We start from the raw sequence: 19,205 nt of genomic DNA, 5'->3' as shown, positions 1-19,205 counted from the left end.
AGAGAATCATGAAAGAAGCCCATAATTCTAAGTATTCCATCCATCCAGGTTCAACAAAGATGTATCATGACTTGAGAGAAGTATACTGGTGGAGTGGAATGAAGAGAGATATAGCAGAGTTTGTGTCCAAGTGCCCTAATTGCCAACAAGTTAAAGTTGAGCACCAAAGGCCTTGTGGAGTGGCTCAAAATATAGAGATCCCAGAATGGAAGTGGGAAATGATCAATATGGACTTCATTACCGGTTTACCACGAACCCGCAAACAACATGACTCTATTTGGGTGATTGTGGATAGGATGACTAAATCGGCCCATTTCTTGCCGGTTAAGACTACAAACACTGCAGAGGATTATGCCAAACTGTATCTTAGAGAGATTGTTAGACTGCATGGAGTTCCTTTGTCTATCATCTCTGATAGGGGAGCTCAATTTACTGCTCAGTTTTGGAAGTCATTTCAGAAAGGCTTGGGTTCAAGAGTGAACCTTAGTACTGCTTTTCATCCGCAAACAGATGGCCAGGCAGAGCGTACGATACAGACTTTGGAGGATATGTTAAGAGCCTGTGTCATTGACTTCAAAGGTAATTGGGATGATCATTTACCTCTTATTGAGTTTGCATACAATAATAGTTTCCATTCGAGTATTCAAATGGCTCCTTATAAAGCTCTGTATGGGAGGAGATGTAGATCACCAATTGGTTGGTTTGAAGTTGGTGAAGCTGAGTTGATTGGACCAGACTTGGTTCACCAAGCTATGGAGAAGGTGAAAACCATACAAGATAGGTTGAGGACTGCTCAAAGTCGCCAAAAATCCTACACTGATGTTAGAAGAAGAGATTTGGGGTTCGAAGTGTACAATTGGGTATACTTGAAAGTTTCACCCATGAAGGGTGTGATGAGATTTGGAAAGAAAGGGAAGCTTAGTCCCCGCTACATTGGTCCTTATCAGATTATGAGGAGGGTAGGTAACGTAGCCTATGAATTGGAGTTGCCTCCAGAATTAGCTGTTATTCATCCCGTATTTCACATCTCTAAGCTTAAGAAGTGTTTGGGAGATCCTTCACTTGTTGTCCCAGCTGAGAGCATTGGGGTGAAAGAGAGTTTGAGTTATGAAGAGATTTCAGTTCAAATTCTTGATCGTCAGGTTCGCAAATTAATAACTAAGGAAGTGGCATATGTCAAAGTCCTATGGCGATATCAATTTGTTGAAGAGGCTACATGGGAAGCTGAAGAAGATATGAAGGCTAACTATCCTCATCTATTTATTCCTTCTGATGACGATATTCAAGGTAATATTCCTTACTTCTACCTTTGAGTCGATGTTTATTCTTGAGTTTGAGTCATTGACCATTTGAGTATCGGAGTTGATGTATTTCATTCTTTATATCTCCTATTTTCATCTTCATTCGAGGACGAATGATCCCAAGGGGGAGATATTATAACAACCCCTAAAATGTTGTATGTCGATATTTCAATTGTCGACGAAAATAATACAGCCTCTGTATTTTAGGCATAACTTTTCATAGGTGGGTCCAAATTAGGTGATTCAAATTTCTGGGTAATCACAACATCCTTACCTACAACTTTCATGAAGAACATAACTTCAAATTCGGAGTATAAGTAGGTCAAATAAATTAATCTTTGCAAGATATAGTGCTGTGACGGAATTGAGTGTTGATAGAAAAAAATTCATATCTCACTATAGGTTGCTCCAAATTGGTTGATTCTTGAACGATATGAAACTAGACTTCCATATCTACAATTCTTATGAAGACACTAAATCCTAATAAGGAATTTATCTTATTCAAACGCAGCTTCGAAAACAAGTATTCTGTTAAAAAGAACTCATCTTACCTACCATGGAAACATCTAGATGCATTTGACATCATGCATGACATAAATTGTCCTCCATTTAACATCATCCATGACATCAATATATTCCATTAAATTTTCAGATTTTTCTTTATAATTATTTTATTTATTGTTAGGTCCCTCTTTCCCACCTATAAATACCCACCTTATTTCCTCATTTTATTCATCAAGCTTTCTTAAGCATTTCTTCTCTCTATATACTTCTTCTCAAATATAGTTTTAGTTTTAGTAGTATAAAAATACTACTCCGGTGATTCTTATACTCCGGGTAGTACACAAAATGCTCCGGCGAGAAGAAAAGGCTAGGGATCCAAGAGTGTTGCAATTCGGAGTAAACCTTCGGATTTAAGGTATGTAAGGCTTTCATAGCATTGGATTGAGTTCGTCCATGCGCCCAATATTTAAATTTATTATAATTGAGTTATAGTTGAGTTTTATCCAAATCTTGAATTCTAAATAAAATAATTCTTCTTCTATTGAGTTTGATATATTTATGCATTAATATTATTATTATTGTTATCTCTCATATTATTAGAATTATTGTTCATGGCTACTTTCCCATGAATCCTAATTGATTTGATGTTCATGAATATTTTTACACATATTTTGAGTAAAGATGTTGGCTTTTTAATATTTTCATTGATAAAAAGAGTGATATGAATTAATACTATATATGTATTTTATTGAGTTTTGAAAGAGCAAAAGAATTGAGTTTAAATGATTTTTTGAGTAAATGATGTTTTGAGCAAGATGTTTTGATGAGATGTAAATGATGTTTTCGAAGTATAATAATTGATGAAGAGGTAATGAGATGAGTTTGATGATTTAAATTAAAGTTCAATGAGACTAGATGATGAGTTTAATATGAGCACATATTTTGGGAGTAGTATTGAGCACCGAGTTGGGTAAGAGTTTAATTGACTCAAACCTCAGAACTACGTAGACAGCGTAGGATGGAGGCTATGCCTCTTAAGTCCCAAAAAGAGGACTTTGATGAGTGGATCCAAGATGGTGATGTCCTTTACCCTGGCAAGGTATTGGATGGATGTGGCAACGACATCGCTTCGTTGTATCATCGCTAGCTCATAAGTGATGGTTGTCGGTTAGAGAAACTCCCAACTGAGTAAGCATTGCTTATTACTATTATTTTTATTATTATATTTTAAACTTGCATTACATATTCATGTTGAGATGATGTTGAGTTCTGAGCTGAGTTTTATTGAGAGGAGTATCTTGATATCTGTCCTTACCTTCCTGCCATTTTACATACTCGTACATTCCACGTACTGACGTCATTCGACCTGCATCGTTTTATGATGCAGATACAGGTGTTAGAGATCCTCAACAGGCGCATCGTTGAAGATCATTTCTTTTTAGCTATTTGGTGAGTCCTTCTTGTATTCGAAGGAACTCCTTATCCTTTTATTATTGTTGAGTGTGATGTTTCTTTTGAGGTAGCCATGGACATGTCATTGGCACCATCTAAGAGTATTAGAGGCTTCATAGACAGAGTTTGATGATGTAATCGGAGTAGTTCTCCTTAGAAACTACTTCTTCTAAGAATTATCTATTTTTCCTTTGATTATGACAAGCCCACATTAGTATTATTAAGTCTTCCGCTGATGAACAAATGAGTAATGAGACCAAGTGGTTCTCTCGGAAGCCAGAGATGGTTTCTGAGTGCCGGCCACGCCTAGGGTACCCTCTCGGGGTGTGATAATTTGAATCTTGCGAATTCTGGTTTGATGTTGGGCTTCATGGTGCTGTCATTCAAGAAGAAATAAAAAATAGCCTCTGCATTACTCAAAGAAAATTTGTTAGTATAAAATAAAATGGTTGCCTTGCATTGAACCACGAAGTTTTGGCTTTGAATCTGCATTTCTTGTTGCTATGGCTTTGAAGCAATTATGGCGTGAATATGGCTCGTAATCATAACCTTTGTATTTTCGAAGGATTATAGGTCCTCTGTAAAGCTGTCCCAGTTTTGCTTTTGGGGAAAATGAATTTTTTATTTTATCTAGACCGAACCCAACATGGGCGTCTACGTATCCCGCTACCAATGGGAATCAGGTCACACATTAGTTCATTTGAAAGTCTAGAAAGGATAGAAAAGAGTAGGTAGAAGATGAGAGAGAAGGTATGGTTAAACAAATATTTTGAGTTGAGCCGGAAGCCTTAGTGGTGGTAGGAAGAAGGCTAAAGGTATTTGTCAGATTGACTAATACATTTCTTTGAATCACATTCTTCTCGTTATCATCATTTTGTGCTTGCACTAATCCCATATTGTTGTTGAATGCTTTCAATTCTTCTGTCATTATATTTTCCCTTAATGCAGATTCGCAGCCAAAACAATATTCAATGCTAGACAAAAATAAAATAAAATTTTAGAAACGAAATAAAGTGTTAGCGCATGAGAATATACAAATGAAGATAAAGTAAAAAAAATCAAGATTTCATAGAATAAGAGCTCTAGACTAGAGAAAATGATCTAAGTTTAGAACGAATTGACGAGAAAGGTTGACTTATGTCAAACAAAAAAAAATATGTAATATTTGGGTAAGCGAAGAGTAGGTATGCAGCAGGTCAAGAATAAATCATTTAAGAGTGTGGTTAACAACTAATTAATGGATCTAATAAGGAAGTTTTTTTTAATAGAAAATATGTCAATACAAATTTGTTGAAACGCTTGAGATTAAGATAATTGATAAGGAAATTATGATCAATCAAGCGCACAAGGATTGGACTTGCTAAATTGAAGGATTGCGAAAAAAAATAATCTATTTTAGTACGGGCGTATTAAAAATTATCAAGGATGGAAACAATGTCAATTGTAGACCTATGATTTTCTCCTCGACTTGCATGCCAAAACTTGGAATTAGCAGGTGCATAAAAAAAATCTTGAAAACCCATTAGAAGAAAAACACAAGTATTTGAATTAAGCTAGTGAAGCAACAAATGGCGTGAAGATCACTAATAAGTTGCAAGAGTTTGAGAGCATAAGCAAAACCTCCATGACTAGATTGAGTGCTAAATTATTTCTATAGAATATGGAACTAAAGAAAAAATATTTTGTTGTTAAAAATAAAATTATATCCATAATAATCTAGAAAGGTAAAATTTGGCACGAGACTAGAAAAATTAGTAGTGAATCGATGTGGAAAAATATCACACCTAATGATGAACAATTAAGCCCATTTCAAAAGACTAAGGAAAAATAATTTAAAAGCAAGTTGTGGACAGGCATTGAAAGGGTCAAAGGAAGTAATTTTAAGATAATGACAAATTAAAATTAAAATTAAAGGAAGAAAATCTTAATTGAGGACGCTAAGAGTTCGCACGAGTTAAAAATAATTATGATCTTAAACGATGCTCTAGACTCGTTAAACATGCGGCAAACGTGAAAAAAAAATAATAATTATAAACATGACATAAAATTTATAATAGGTAATCAAATAAAGAGATAGAAAAATAATTTTCTCTTCTGTAAAAAAAAACAAAGATAATGTTAGTAATAATCAATTAAATTCATGTTGCAAAAAAAATTCATATAAGTCACATAGAAAGCAAGCATGCAAATATTTATAAAGCACATAACACAAGTATAATGCGTCCTAATATAGGTGACCTCTTTATGCCAGAGGTAGGTCTAACGCGTATTTAAAAAATAAATGTGCCATAATATGTCATTCCATTGCTCTTTAATTAATTAAACAAATCTATCCCCAAAATTAAATACAAAAAATAGAATTAAGCTTTATTACATGCCAACAATAATAATAAAATTCTCCATCGCATCTAAAAATCTTCATTTCATTTACATGTTCATGGTTCAATCTTCACAAGATAAAAGCTTGTGATCTTCATAGCTATCTGCATCACAAAAGGATTAGTAATACCCTCCCTCTTAAGGTTTAATTAATTTAGATAAATGATCCATATTCTGGCACAACTATTTTTCAAATAATGCACATACAAATGATAAAATTACTTGGGGTCGTGAACCCACTCGGACATTAGGATAAAGTTGACTAATGGACTTAAGGATATTAAGCCTCCTATGTTAAATGATGCATGTCCTAAAAATGTGTTGGTTTAGCTCTATTCTGGGTGAATTAAGAATGGGTTTACTAGACACAAGGTTCCCGAGCGGACAACTCGAATGAGAAAGCTACGCGGCCACACGGAAAAAGATCTGGACCCTCCGCACATATGCCAACTCTCCTAAATTTTGGATTTTGAAGAAAAAATTGTGGGTGCGCAAAACACACCTCACGTGTACGTGTGATCGTGTCAATTTTCCAGAACTGGAGGAAGTATGAACGAAATGACAATTTATATAAAGCAATAATAAATAAACAATTTATATAAAATAATAACAAATAAACAATTTATATAAAGCAATAACAAATAAACAATTTATATAAAACAATAACAAATAAATAAATTATATCACATGAGCAGGATAAACACAGATTAGGCAATAAAAAAAAATTATTAAATAAATTATTAACCTAAGTCAGTTGTGGTTTAGACCTTAATTCCCCAGCGGAGTCGCCAAATTGTTATACCCCATTTTAACTCGAGGTCAAACGGTGTACAACATATTGATGATTCCTAAATTATTTAATTTTAAGGAGTCGCCACCTAATTATTTTTAAGGTAAATTAGGATACCTAAATAATTAACTTATTTAATGCTAAAAATGATCTCCGATTAGTGGTCTACTTAGCTTATGAGATTCTAGATAAGGGTTCTAGTTATCCTAAAGGGAAGGGGTTAGGCATCTTTCAAGATTCGTTAAAAACGATTACCGGCCAAACTTAGGTTTAGATTAAAACTATAAAAAGTTGTTCAAAAGTTTTGAAAATGAAGCTTAGTAATTATATGGAAAAAGATTTTTTGAACTTGAAATTATTAGGCAAATATTGCTTATTGCATGAAATAAATGCGTGTTTAAATGCGGTATTTTTTACTAATAATTTAGCCTTAAATAAAAATATAGGTTTCTTTTATTATGATGACCCATTTTAATTAAAAGTTCACAAATCTAAATATCTATATAATGTTAGCTATTGCATTAGTGAGAACATATTCACATTATAAAAGCAAATTTAACATGTAATGATAATAATAATAATACTAATAATAGTAGTAATAGTAATAATAGTAATAATAATAATAGTAATAATAATACTAATGATAGTAAATAATAATAATAATAACGATAATAATAATAATAATATGATAAATAATAATAATAATGACAGTAAATAACAACAACAATAATAATAAATACGATAATGATGATAATAATAATAACGATAATAATAATAATAATAATAATAATAATAATAATAATATTATAATAATAATAATAATAATAATGATTATAACAATAATAATAATAATAGCCATAAAAATAACAATGATAATAATAATAATAATAATAATAATAAAATATAATAATAACAATACTAATAGAAATAAAATATACTAATAATATTAATAATGAAAAATAGTAAAATAAAAATATATATGCTACTACTACTACTAATCATAATAATAATAATGATAATAAAATATACTAATAATAATGATGATAATAATAATAATGAAAATAATAATAATAATAATAATAATACTAACAGTAAAAAAATAATAAAAAAATACAATTATAACTACTAATAATATTAATAACGAAAATAACAATACTAATAATAACACAATAATAATAATAATAATAATAGTAATATTAATAATAATAGCAGTAAACAAAATGTACTAATAATAATGATCATAATAATTATGAAAATATTAATAATAGTAATAATAATAATAATAATAATGCTAATAGTAAATAAAATACTACTACTAATAATAATAATAATAAAAATGGTAATAATAAAAATATATATACTACTACTACTATTAATAATAATAATAACGAAAATAATAATAACAATAACAATAACAATAATAATAATAATAATAATAATAATAATAATAATAATAATAATAATAACAACAGAAAAATAAACATACTACTGCTTCTATTAATAATATTAATAATGAAAATAATAATATTAATATGAATAACGAAAATAATAATAATAATAATAATAATAATAGTAATACTAACAGAAAAATAAACATACTACTACTTCTATTAATAATATTGATAGCGAAAATAATAATAATAATAGTAATAACAGAAAATAAAATATACTAATAATAATAATAACAATAATAATTAAAATAATAATAATAACGACAATAATAATAATAATAATAATAACAATAGTAAAAATAATAATAAGGATATATCGGCTCCATGTGAGGGAATGCAGATTACATTGAAACTCCATTTTTGCTCCCGAAGTGTTCATGCAAACAAAAAGAGAGTGATGGAATTAGGAAACTAATATTTTTAGGACAATATTTACGCATAATGACAACCAAAAAAACAAAGGAACATGAAGTAAATATTACCTGTTGCAGGGCAGTGAACGGGGATGATTTGGTCATGAATCTACCCTCGTTTTTTAAGTAAATTCAAGTGCAAATTCAGAAAGAAGATTCGAGAATTTTTGTAAGATATATTTGAATACGAGTGTAGGAGTTTTTGTCTATGCCAAAAATCTATCCCAATTCCTCCGCCCTGCTTCTCTCCATTTTCCCTCCTCCTGTCTGTGTCCGTGTAAGCCCCCTTTCCTTTTGTCCAATCCCTCTATTTATAGGGAGATGGATTAAGTAAAATAATGAAAGAAAATGGATGATTAAAATAATGCGGAGTGGGCGAATGAATAAAATAATGCGGAATAGGCAAAAATATAAAATAATGCGGAACGGCGGAAAAATAATAATTAATACGAAATGGGCGGAATATTTAAATAATGCAGAATGGGCGGATTATTAAAATAATACGGAATGAATATTATTATATTTTTTTTTGAAATAGATTATGGCGAAAATTATTTGTTTGTTTTATTTATTTTGGATGAATATAAATATATATATATATATATAGTTTAGAGACAAAGGAGTATGGGCGGGGGCACGCGTCAGTTTTTTATTAGTATAGGGAAACGGAGAGGGGACAAAAGTACGGCAGAATATTATATATATATATATATATATATATATATATATATATATATATATTATTATATTATTTTATTTTTTAATTATTATTATTATTATTTATTTTATTTTATTTTTGGTCGGATGAATATGGAATTATTTTTTTTATTTTTTATTTTATTTTTTATTTTTAAAAAGGGGGACAAAAGTGCGGCGGAATTATATATATTTATTTTTAATTATTTCTATCGGATGAAATAAAATATTTATTTATTATTTATTTCTTTATTTATTTAAAAAAAAACAAGGGGACAAATATGTGTATTAGTGTATAATTATCATATCTTATTATTATTATTTTATATGTATATATATATATATTTATTTTTGGATTTCGGAATATACATATATATAATCAATTACTTTTAATTTTAAAGAGACAAAGCGTGGTGGGCAGTATTTTTATTATTATTATTATATATATATTTTATTTTATTGTTTTATAGAAAGGGGTGAGTATATTAGAATAGTAATAGTGTTGGAATATGAGGGGAAAGATATATTTTATTTGCATGTTGTAGTATTAATGGAAGAATTAAAAATGTTGTTAAGATAAAATTAATTATGTGTTATTTAGGGGAAAAAATGAAAACATAAAATTAATTAATTAATTTATGAAATAATTATTAGAAATAAATAAAATCTTTTACGGGTCAATTTTGAATATTATTAAAAGATAATAAAATAATAGAGATTGTATATATTATGAAGGTGACAAAATTATTTATAAATAAAACTTGAAAATATGCATGATTTTATAAAAGCTAATTATTTTAATTTGTTTAAAATTGAGAAAGGCTAGAATTAAAATAATTAACTTGAAAAGGTGAGTCTATTAATTAAGTCAAGCTAATTAACAAAATATTAAGTAAAAAAATAAAAAAATCTTTTTTTGAGATAATTTTTGAATATATAATAAAAATATTAATGTTCAATAATTATATACATATATATATACCGAAATTATTTTAAAATAATAATATATATGCATGGTTTTATTTTTATTTTTTTAATTTTTTTTTTTTAAAAAAATACGTTGTGGATGGTCAAAATTGGGTGTCAACAGCTATAAGGTCATCCCGATAGCCAACCTTACGACCCGACATAAGCTCTTGGTGATGGATTTAGGAATCAAGATGATGAGGACGAAGAGGGTCAGGGATGAACGACCTAGGATCAGATGGGGGAGTTTGACCATGGCCAGTGCCCTGGAGATGGGAGAGAAATTGAAGGATATGGGGGCCTGGGATAGTAGTGGGGATGCAAACAGTATGTGGGATAGGACGACAAGTTGTATTAGGGTTGTAGCAAGAAAAGTGTTGGAGTCTCGATAGGTAGTCGTGGCCGGCATCGAGGAGACTGGTGGTGGAATAAAGAAGTGCAATGAAAGGTGGAAGCAAAGAAGATGGCGTATGCGAAGTTGATAGAAAGCAAGGATGAGGTGGAGAAGTGGAAGAATAGGGAACTTTATAAGATAGAGAGGAAGGAGGCGAAGTCGGCGGTTTTGACGGCAAAAACGACAGCTTTTGAATGTTTTTATGCTGAACTAGAAGAGAAAGGCGGGGATAGGAAATTATTCAAGCTAGCCAAGGTGCGGGATAGAAGGGCACGCGATGTGGACCAAGTGAAGTGCATTAAGGACGATCATGGAAAAATATTGGTAGATGAGACCCTCATTAAACAGAGATGGCAGTCATACTTTCATAAACTCTTGAATGAAGAAGGGGACAGAGAGATTATGTTGGGAGATTTGGAACATACAGGAAGGCGTCATGATTCTGAGTGTTGCAGGAGTATTACGGTCGAAGAGATTAAGGGTGTTGTGTACAGGATGCGCTGGGGAAGAGCGACCAGACCTGACGAGATTCCTGGGGAATTTTGGAAGAGTGAGAGCTTGGTAGGTTTGGAGTGGCTGACTAGGTTATTTAATGTCATCTTTAAGACGGCAACGATGCCCGAAGAATGAAAGTCGAGCGTAATGATTCCTCTGTACAAAAACAAGGGTGATATCCAGAGCTGCAACAACTATAGAGGTATCAAGCTTCTAAGTCATACTATGAAAGTGTGGGAAAGAGTGGTGGAGGTGAGGGTGAGGAGAGGCGTGTCTATTTCAGAGAACTAGTTCGAATTTTTGCCGGGAAGCTTAACTACAGAAGCCATCCACCTTATGAGGAGACTGGTGGAGCAGTATAGGGAGAGGAAGAGGGACTTGCATATGGTATTCATCGACCTAGAAAACGCTTATGATAAAGTTCCACGAGAGATACTATGGAGATGTTTGGAGGCTAAAGGTTTACCTGTGACATACATTAAGGTGATCAAGGACACGTATGAGGGTGCCAAAACCAGGGTAAGGACAGTAGGAGGGGACTCAGAGCACTTCCCAGTTGTGATGGGGTTGCATCAAGGATTAGCTCTTAGTCCATTTTTATTTGCTTTGGTGATGGATGGATTGACACGATAAATTCAAGGTGAGGAACCATGGTGTATGCTTTTCGCGGACAATATACTCCTGATCGATGAGACTCGTAGCGGAGTTAACGCTAAACTGAAGGATTTGAGACATACCTTGGAGTCTAAAGGGTTTAAGTTGAGTAGGACCAAGAAAGAGTACTTAGAGTGCAAGTTCAGTGAGATACCTCAGGAGGTTGGCGCAGAAGTTAGGCTTGGTGACCAGTCCATCCAAAAGAAAAGTAGTTTCAAGTACCTTGGGTCTATCATGCAAGACAACGGGGAGATTGACGATGATGTCAAACATCGTATTGGAGCAGGGTGGATGAAATTGAGGCTCTCTTCCGGTGTGCTATGCGACAAGAAGGTGCCACCACAACTTAAGGACAAGTTCTACAAAGTGGTGATTAGACCGGCTATTTTATATGGGGCAGAGTGTTGGCCAGTTAAGATCTCTCATGTTCAAAAGATGAAAGTTGCCGAGATGAGAATGTTAAAATGGATGTGTGGGCATACCAGGAGCGACAAGATTAGAAATGAGACTTTTCGGGATAAGGTAGGAGTGGCCTCGGTGGAAAACAAGATGAGGGAAATACGACTGAGATGGTTTGGGCATGTGAAGAGGAGAGACACAGATGCCCTAGTGTGGAGGTGTGAGAGGTTGTCCATGGATGGTTTCAGAAGAGGTAGGGGTAGACCGAAGAAATATTGGGGAGAGGTGATTAGAAAGGACATGGCGCAGTTACAACTTACCGAGGACATGACCTTAGATAGGGGGGTGTGGAGGACCCATATTAGGGTAGAAGGCTAGTACATCATCTCGTTATTCTTCTGTATTAGTAGGCGCATTAGCGCACTATAATTTTCTTGTGCTCGAATTTATGTTATTATCTGTTACTTTTTGTACTTTGATTACCCTATTTTATTTGTGTCGCTATCGTTATTTGATTTTCCATATCATTTTGAATTTCTTATCCTTATCTGATTTTTTTATGCTTTTATTGAGTCGAGAGTCTCTCGAAAACAGCCGTCCTACCTTGGTAGGAGTAAAGTCTGCGTACACTTTACCCTCTCCAGACCCCACGTTGTGGGATTTCACTGGGTTGTTGTTGTTGTATCGAATGTCATATATTAGTCCGTTAAATGAGAGGGTAGAAGTGATCCAATAATTAGACACGAGGGATAGTTTTTAGCTCAAAAATAGTTGAATGGTATATTTGACCTATTTCGAATAGTTGAAAGATAATTTTGATCCTTTTCTATTTAAACAATTAAGGTTTTTAATAAGTACAAATTTTAATCGAAATGTCTAACTGAATTATACGAACAATTTTAGGAGTTTGTTGATGACTTAACCTTCTCATAATATAATATCATTGCAAATGAAAAGTGAGTATGGCAACTCCATAAAACAAACAAAAATAAAACTGGTTAATCGTGTTACATCCCCTGTGAAGTAAGTTGGGGGAGTGAATTTTTTTTTTTTTTTTTTTTTACGGGAACAGACCCTACACGAGGCTCCCACCTCTCGTGCACAGCCAGGGGTTGAGCCGCACACCCCCAAGCCTTATTATACATAAAACAGAAAAATACACGGAGGGGGACATAAACCTAACCTCCAATCCTATGGTGGTTCATAAGTCGGTCATCCTACTAAGGTCAGCCAACTCATACCCGATACAAACACACGAAAAGGAAACCTAGAAACTATGCACCTAAAGAAGAGGACTCCTCTCGATACACAGAAACTAGGAAAGCATAAATAAGGGAGACTCGCCCTTTACATAAAATAAAGGAAAAATCTAAATAAAACTGGGGATGAATCCTCATAAAAGCTATATACAACTAAATTTTAGCGTCAACGAGGATCATCAAATAACATGGCTAAAAATATAGCATGGAGACAGACACTGCAATTGGGCGCTCAATCCAATGCTGCAACACTAGTAGTAGATCATGGAGGCTTCTTAATCCTTTTGGTCTTCCTCCGTCTAAAGCTAGGTAGGCCGGCTCTATCTAGCATGTAGTATCCTCGTGTACCCCGAGGTAGCTGCTGGAGGGTGGTGTAGTGGCCTGGAGTGGTAAGAGTGTGACTGTGCTTGGAGAGAGCATCCGCAGTGAAGTTTGCCTCCCTGTATACATGCTTGCAAGAAAAGAAAACAAATAATTCGGAAATATCAACAAGGTCATGAGTTATCCGGTGAAGGCTCCACGGAGGTTTCGTCTGATGATTGATCCATTTAGTGATCAACTCCGAGTCGACTTCTAGGATAACGTGCTGAAAGCCCTGTTGAATGCACCATTTAAGCCCATAAACTGCCGCCTCTAGTTCGGCTTGATTGTTGGTTCCCTCCCCTAACGGTATGGCGTAGGCGAAGATAAATCTACCCATATGATCTCTTAAGATGCCACCCCCCCCAATTGCCCCCGGATTTTGAGAGTGTAAATAAAAAAAATAGGACACAAGTCTTGAAAATGAAGTAAAAGGTACTCTTCTTTAATTAGTGATAATGACACATATTTTAAGACCCTACAAGTTTTTTTAATTTACAAAAGACCCCCTCCTTTTTTTCCTGCCCCTCATCCATCCCTCAGCCCCATCCTCCCCCCAACCTCCCCTCCTTCACGTCATCATCACCTCCAAACAACTAGCAGATGTTTAAACATTTGTCTAAACAACTAACAAATGTTTTCATATCTTGATCTCCAAAATAATTAGCAAATATTTTCATATTTCTTCAAACAACTAGCTGATATTTAAAATATTCTCATTATTTTAACTAAAGAATCATAAAAAACACTTAAACAACTAGGGTTATTTAAATATCTTCTGGTTGTTTGAACTAAACAACTTTTGGTTGTTTGAACTAAACAACTTTTGATTGTTTAAACAATTTTTGGTTGTTTAAACAACTTATGTTGTTTGAACTAAACAACTTCTGTTGTTTGAACTAAACAACTTAGAGTTGTTTAAACAACATCTCCTGGTTGCTTGAACAACTCCTGTTTATATAAAAAAACATATTCTCTCCTCTCTTCTCGTCTCTTTTCATCAATTTTTTTTTTATAATTTTCGCAATCAAATCGGAGTGAAAGAATTGGGGAAAAGAAAAGAGGAGAGAAGAGAAGAAAGGAGAGGAGAACAGAGAAAATCGAATAAAGGAGAAAGAATTGAGAAAAAGAGAAGAGAAGAGAGGAGAGGAGAACAGAGAAAGAGGAAGAAATACGTTTAGAAAATGGAGAAAATGGATAAAATTTTGAGTTTTGTTAAAAGTTTTTGATCTTTTAAATTTTATCTTAAGTTTACAAATATTTTAAATCAACCTATTTCTTCATAATTAATCCTTAAATAAATGTTTATAAATAAAAAATAAAAAAATCTCATATCTTATTTTGCTCTCAAATAACACTTTTAGCTCATTTATTCAAAAGAGTGGCTTGGAAAAAAACCCACCGATGAGAGGCGCATCCATTTTTTAAATCCAAATCTCAGAATCTAAAACTCAATCTGAGCTCTGAGTGTGTATTGTTATAGAAATTCGGAGCATAATATTTAGCAATTAGATCCGCCGGAGAGATCCGAAATGGCGGTGGGAGTCCGGTCAGGTCGTAGCGGCGGCGGCGGATCGACACTTCGTAATTTCTTCTCATACCGAGTGTTCGCCTTCGCTATGTTTACTCTACTCTTCATTGTCACTCTCTTTGTGCTCTTTTCCTCTCATCCTTCACACCATGACCATGTACGTCTTCTATGCAATAATTCTATGCTATTTTTTGAGAATTTTGTCTCTGAATTCGAATTTATGAAACTGCTCTGTGCTACTGTCAATGGATTACCAAAAAAAAATAGTTGCACTGTGATGGATTTGCTGTGATAATTTGACGAAAATCAAGTAATTTTGGACTAGAATAACATTGAAATGCTTCAATAATACAAGGAAACTACTCTTACTTTATGCATTTCTCCATATTTAGGAAAGCTAAGGAAAAAGTTGCCTAAGCTGTTTTTGATTTTACATAATGATTCAGCTTAAACAGTTGATTTTTGATTTGTTTAATTTAGTTTTTTATTAGTAGTTGTATTTAACTTCAGATTACCGAGTACATGATATTAGATAGGAGGGTTTGGAGCACGCGTGTTAGGGTGGAATGTTAATAGGCAATGGCGTCTTGTCTTCTGAGAGTTTAGGCCTATTGGTGTTTGTCTATTGTTTATTGTTATGTTGTTCTTGTTCCTTTCTTGTTAGACCTCAATTGTGGGATTCACTAGGTATGATATCGTTGTTGTTCCTTTCTTGATAGTTGCTATGTTTTTTTCCACTGTTTTCTCACTCTTTGTATTTGGATTTGTTGTACTTGAGCCGAGGGTCTTTCGGAAACAGCCTCTCTACCTCCACAAGGTAGTGGTAATATTTGTGTACACTCTATACTCCCCAGACTGCACTTGTGGAATTCCACTGGGTTTGTTGTTGTTGTTGTATTAGTAGTTGTCTGTAACTCCTATATTATAAAAAACGGAAAAGGGCCAAATACACCCCTGTACTATTGGAAATAGTTTAAACATACCCCTCCCGTTATACTTTGACTCAAATTTATCCTTATAATTAACAGAACGACACGTGGACGGCTATGATTAAAAGAATCAATCTACTTTAAAATAGACCTAATTCGGATATAACCCGCCCCGCCCCATCCCAATAATATAACCCGACCTAATCAATAATATTGACCCACCCAATTCACTCTTCAAACAAACAAAAACCTAATGCACAATTAAATTCCTTCTCTAGCAACCAAAGCCAAAGAGGTCTGCGAATTACTGGAAAAATAAAGGAGAAGAGGAAAAACAACTAAAATAAAGGCTATGATTAAATCAAATTAGTGATTCTTACTGCTGCTTCTTATTGTTTTTCCTCTTGTCCTTTATTTTTCCAGTAATTCGCAAACCTTTTTGACTTTGGTTGCTAGAGAAGGAATTTAATTGTGCATTAGGTTTTTGTTTGTTTGAAGAGTGAATTGGGTGGTTCAATATTATTGATTAGGTCGGGTTATATTATTTGGGCGGGGCGGGTTATATCCGAATTAGGTCTATTTTAAATTAGATTGATTCTTTTAATCATAGCCGTCCACATGTGATTCTGTTAATTATAAGGGTAAATTTGAGCCAAAGTATAACGGGAGGAGTATATTTAGCCCGAAAGTATAACGAGGGGTATATTTAAACTATTTTCAATAGTACAGGGGTATATTTGGCCCTTTTCCGTATAAAATTTTTCATTTATATTTATGGAAATGGCATGCCCTGTGATTCTAATTTGTTAACTGAGGATATATCAGTTTCTAATTCTGGATAAATTATATATGATCTGCTGGAAGTAAATAACAAATAAATGTTTTTCTTAATTGAGATCACCTTGAATTCCACTAAATTTTAGCTTGTGACAGAATAATGGGAATGCATACATTCATCGGTCAGTTCTGGGATTGAGGTCAGATCCAATAAAGACTAGGTTAGATTTAGTATACAAACAAGCAAATGATCATATAGCGCTTGTGAATGCTTATGCTGCATATGCAAGGAAGCTCAAGCTCGATATATCAAAGCAGCTGAAGATGTTTGAAGATTTGGCCAAGAATTTCTCAGATCTTCAATCAAAGCCGACTTACCGTACAGCTTTATTTGATACTGATGGGGCTATGGATGAGGATTCTTTAAGACAGTTTGAGAAGGAGGTTAAGGATAAGGTCAAGTTTGCAAGATTATTGATTTCTGACTCAAAGGAGTCTTATGACAATCAGTTGAAGATACAAAAGTTGAAGGATACTATATTTTCTGTTAATGAGTTGTTTGTGAAGGCAAAGAAGAATGGAGCCTTTGCCAGCTCGATTGCGGCAAAATCAACTCCAAAGAGTTTACATTGTCTTGCTATGAGGCTTATGGAGGAGAGAATTGCACATCCAGAGAAATATAGGGATGATGACCCTAAACCTGAATTTGAAGACCCTACTTTATACCATTATGCCATATTTTCGGATAATGTAATTGCAGTATCAGTGGTTGTGAATTCAGTGATAAAGAATGCAGAGGAGCCATGGAAACATGTTTTCCATATTGTTACTGACAGGATGAATTTAGCTGCAATGAAGGTTTGGTTTAAGATGAGGCCGATTGGGGAAGCACATATCGAAATCAAAGCTGTAGAGGATTTTAAATTCCTTAAGTCCTCATATGTACCAGTACTCCGGCAGCTTGAATCTGTAAATCTACAGAACTTTTACTTTCAAAACAGAGAAGAAAATTCAGCAAATGATGTGAACAACATGAAATTTAGGAATCCCAAATACTTGTCAATGCTCCATCACTTAAGATTTTATTTGCCAGAGATGTATCCAGGGCTTCACCGTATTTTGTTCTTGGATGATGATGTTGTGGTTCAGAAAGATTTGACAGCATTGTGGAGTATTGATATGGGTGGAAAGGTCAATGGGGCAGTTGACACATGCTTTGGATCTTTTCATCAATATGCTCAGTATTTGAATTTCTCGCATCCTCTCATTCGGGAGAAGTTCAACCCTAAGGCTTGTGCCTGGGCGTTTGGTATGAATATCTTTGACCTTGATGCTTGGAGGCGTGAAAAATGCACAGAGGGATATCATTACTGGCAGAACTTGGTGATTACCTCTTCATATTTGATTTTTTCTTTGTGTCATCTATTCTAGCTTAGAATGTGAAAGATTCAGTTTGAGAATTTCTTTCTTTTCCTTTTCCCATCTATCTTACCGAACAATTCGTTCTTGTCAAAATTTTTTATCAGAATGATGATCGGAGTTTGTGGAAGCTGGGAACACTTCCAGCTGGGTTAGCCACCTTCTACTCAAAAACAAAATCATTGGATAAATCGTGGCATGTGCTTGGTCTGGGCTACAATCCGAGTATTAGCATGAATGAGATCCATAATGCTGCTGTGATTCACTTCAACGGGAATATGAAGCCTTGGTTGGACATAGCTATGACTCAATACAAGGAGCTTTGGACCAAATACATTGACTCTGAAATGGAGTTCGTGCAAATGTGCAATTTTGGCATGTAGAGGACCACTCTGTTACTGCCTCAGCAGCAAAGAGGTTATAAAGAAGCCAAATCACTGTAAGTTAACACGGAAGGTTCATTTCTTCTGTTTCTTGTTTGATTATATCTTCCATAGAGAAGCTCAGGCTGTTGATTTATTTTAGTTTATCATAGTTTTTGAATATCGAGAAATGCCTGCGGGCAAATGGTGTAGGGTTTGAAACTGGGTGTATGATAGGATCACCCCTCTACCCTTTTCCTCTTAGATACTAAATCTTTTGAGTCCGAACTTGTGATGTTGCATCTAATTCACACATCACGCCCTACACCCAAATTTTGTTATGTTGCTTGTTGTATCAGTTACACGTTTGAAACCAGAATTCTCAACTTCTGTACACAGTGAAGTTATTCTTTTGTAAAGGATTAGCACTTGCATTGAATTTAGTGACTTATGAAAGACTCTTGAACTATTAAAGCTCTTACAAAATTAGCTAAAACGACCTTGAATACTACTTGGGGCTGATTTTTACTTTGCCTTCACTCGTATATCAGGAATATCAACTCGTACTTGGGATGTTGAATTAGACTTACCCAAATTATCACTTTTGGCTTGTATAAATGCAACAACTATTCCCTAACCAAAAAGATAATTACTTCATGAGTTCAACTTATATC

The 19,205-nt window shown here is 33.7% G+C and overlaps 1 protein-coding gene across 1 annotated transcript; it reads left to right on the top strand.

Annotated features, from left to right (window-relative positions):
* Positions 1-14,884: 14,884 nt before the first annotated feature.
* On the top strand, positions 14,885-18,910 carry LOC129896193 (probable galacturonosyltransferase 9). Its single transcript, XM_055972038.1, has 3 exons — positions 14,885-15,201; positions 16,907-18,133; positions 18,277-18,910. Exons 1-3 carry the CDS (start codon positions 15,046-15,048, stop codon positions 18,550-18,552), a joined length of 1,659 nt encoding a protein of 552 aa, XP_055828013.1. The 5' UTR covers positions 14,885-15,045; the 3' UTR covers positions 18,553-18,910.
* The last annotated feature ends 295 nt before the right edge of the window (positions 18,911-19,205 follow it).

Source organism: Solanum dulcamara, chromosome 7 (assembly GCF_947179165.1).
Source record: "Solanum dulcamara chromosome 7, daSolDulc1.2, whole genome shotgun sequence".
NCBI lineage: Eukaryota > Viridiplantae > Streptophyta > Magnoliopsida > Solanales > Solanaceae > Solanum > Solanum dulcamara.
The sequence above is the reverse complement of the archived record's forward strand: the minus strand, read 5'-3'. Positions and strand labels throughout refer to the sequence as shown.

Bases quoted from the DNA above. Each gene is read 5' to 3' on its own strand.
- LOC129896193 (XM_055972038.1), top strand. From the start codon at position 15,046: ATGGCGGTGGGAGTCCGGTCAGGTCGTAGCGGCGGCGGCGGATCGACA. The intron at 15,202-16,906 runs GTACGTCTTCTA...AGCTTGTGACAG, and splicing joins ATCCTTCACACCATGACCAT to AATAATGGGAATGCATACAT. The intron at 18,134-18,276 runs GTGATTACCTCT...ATTTTTTATCAG, and splicing joins ATCATTACTGGCAGAACTTG to AATGATGATCGGAGTTTGTG.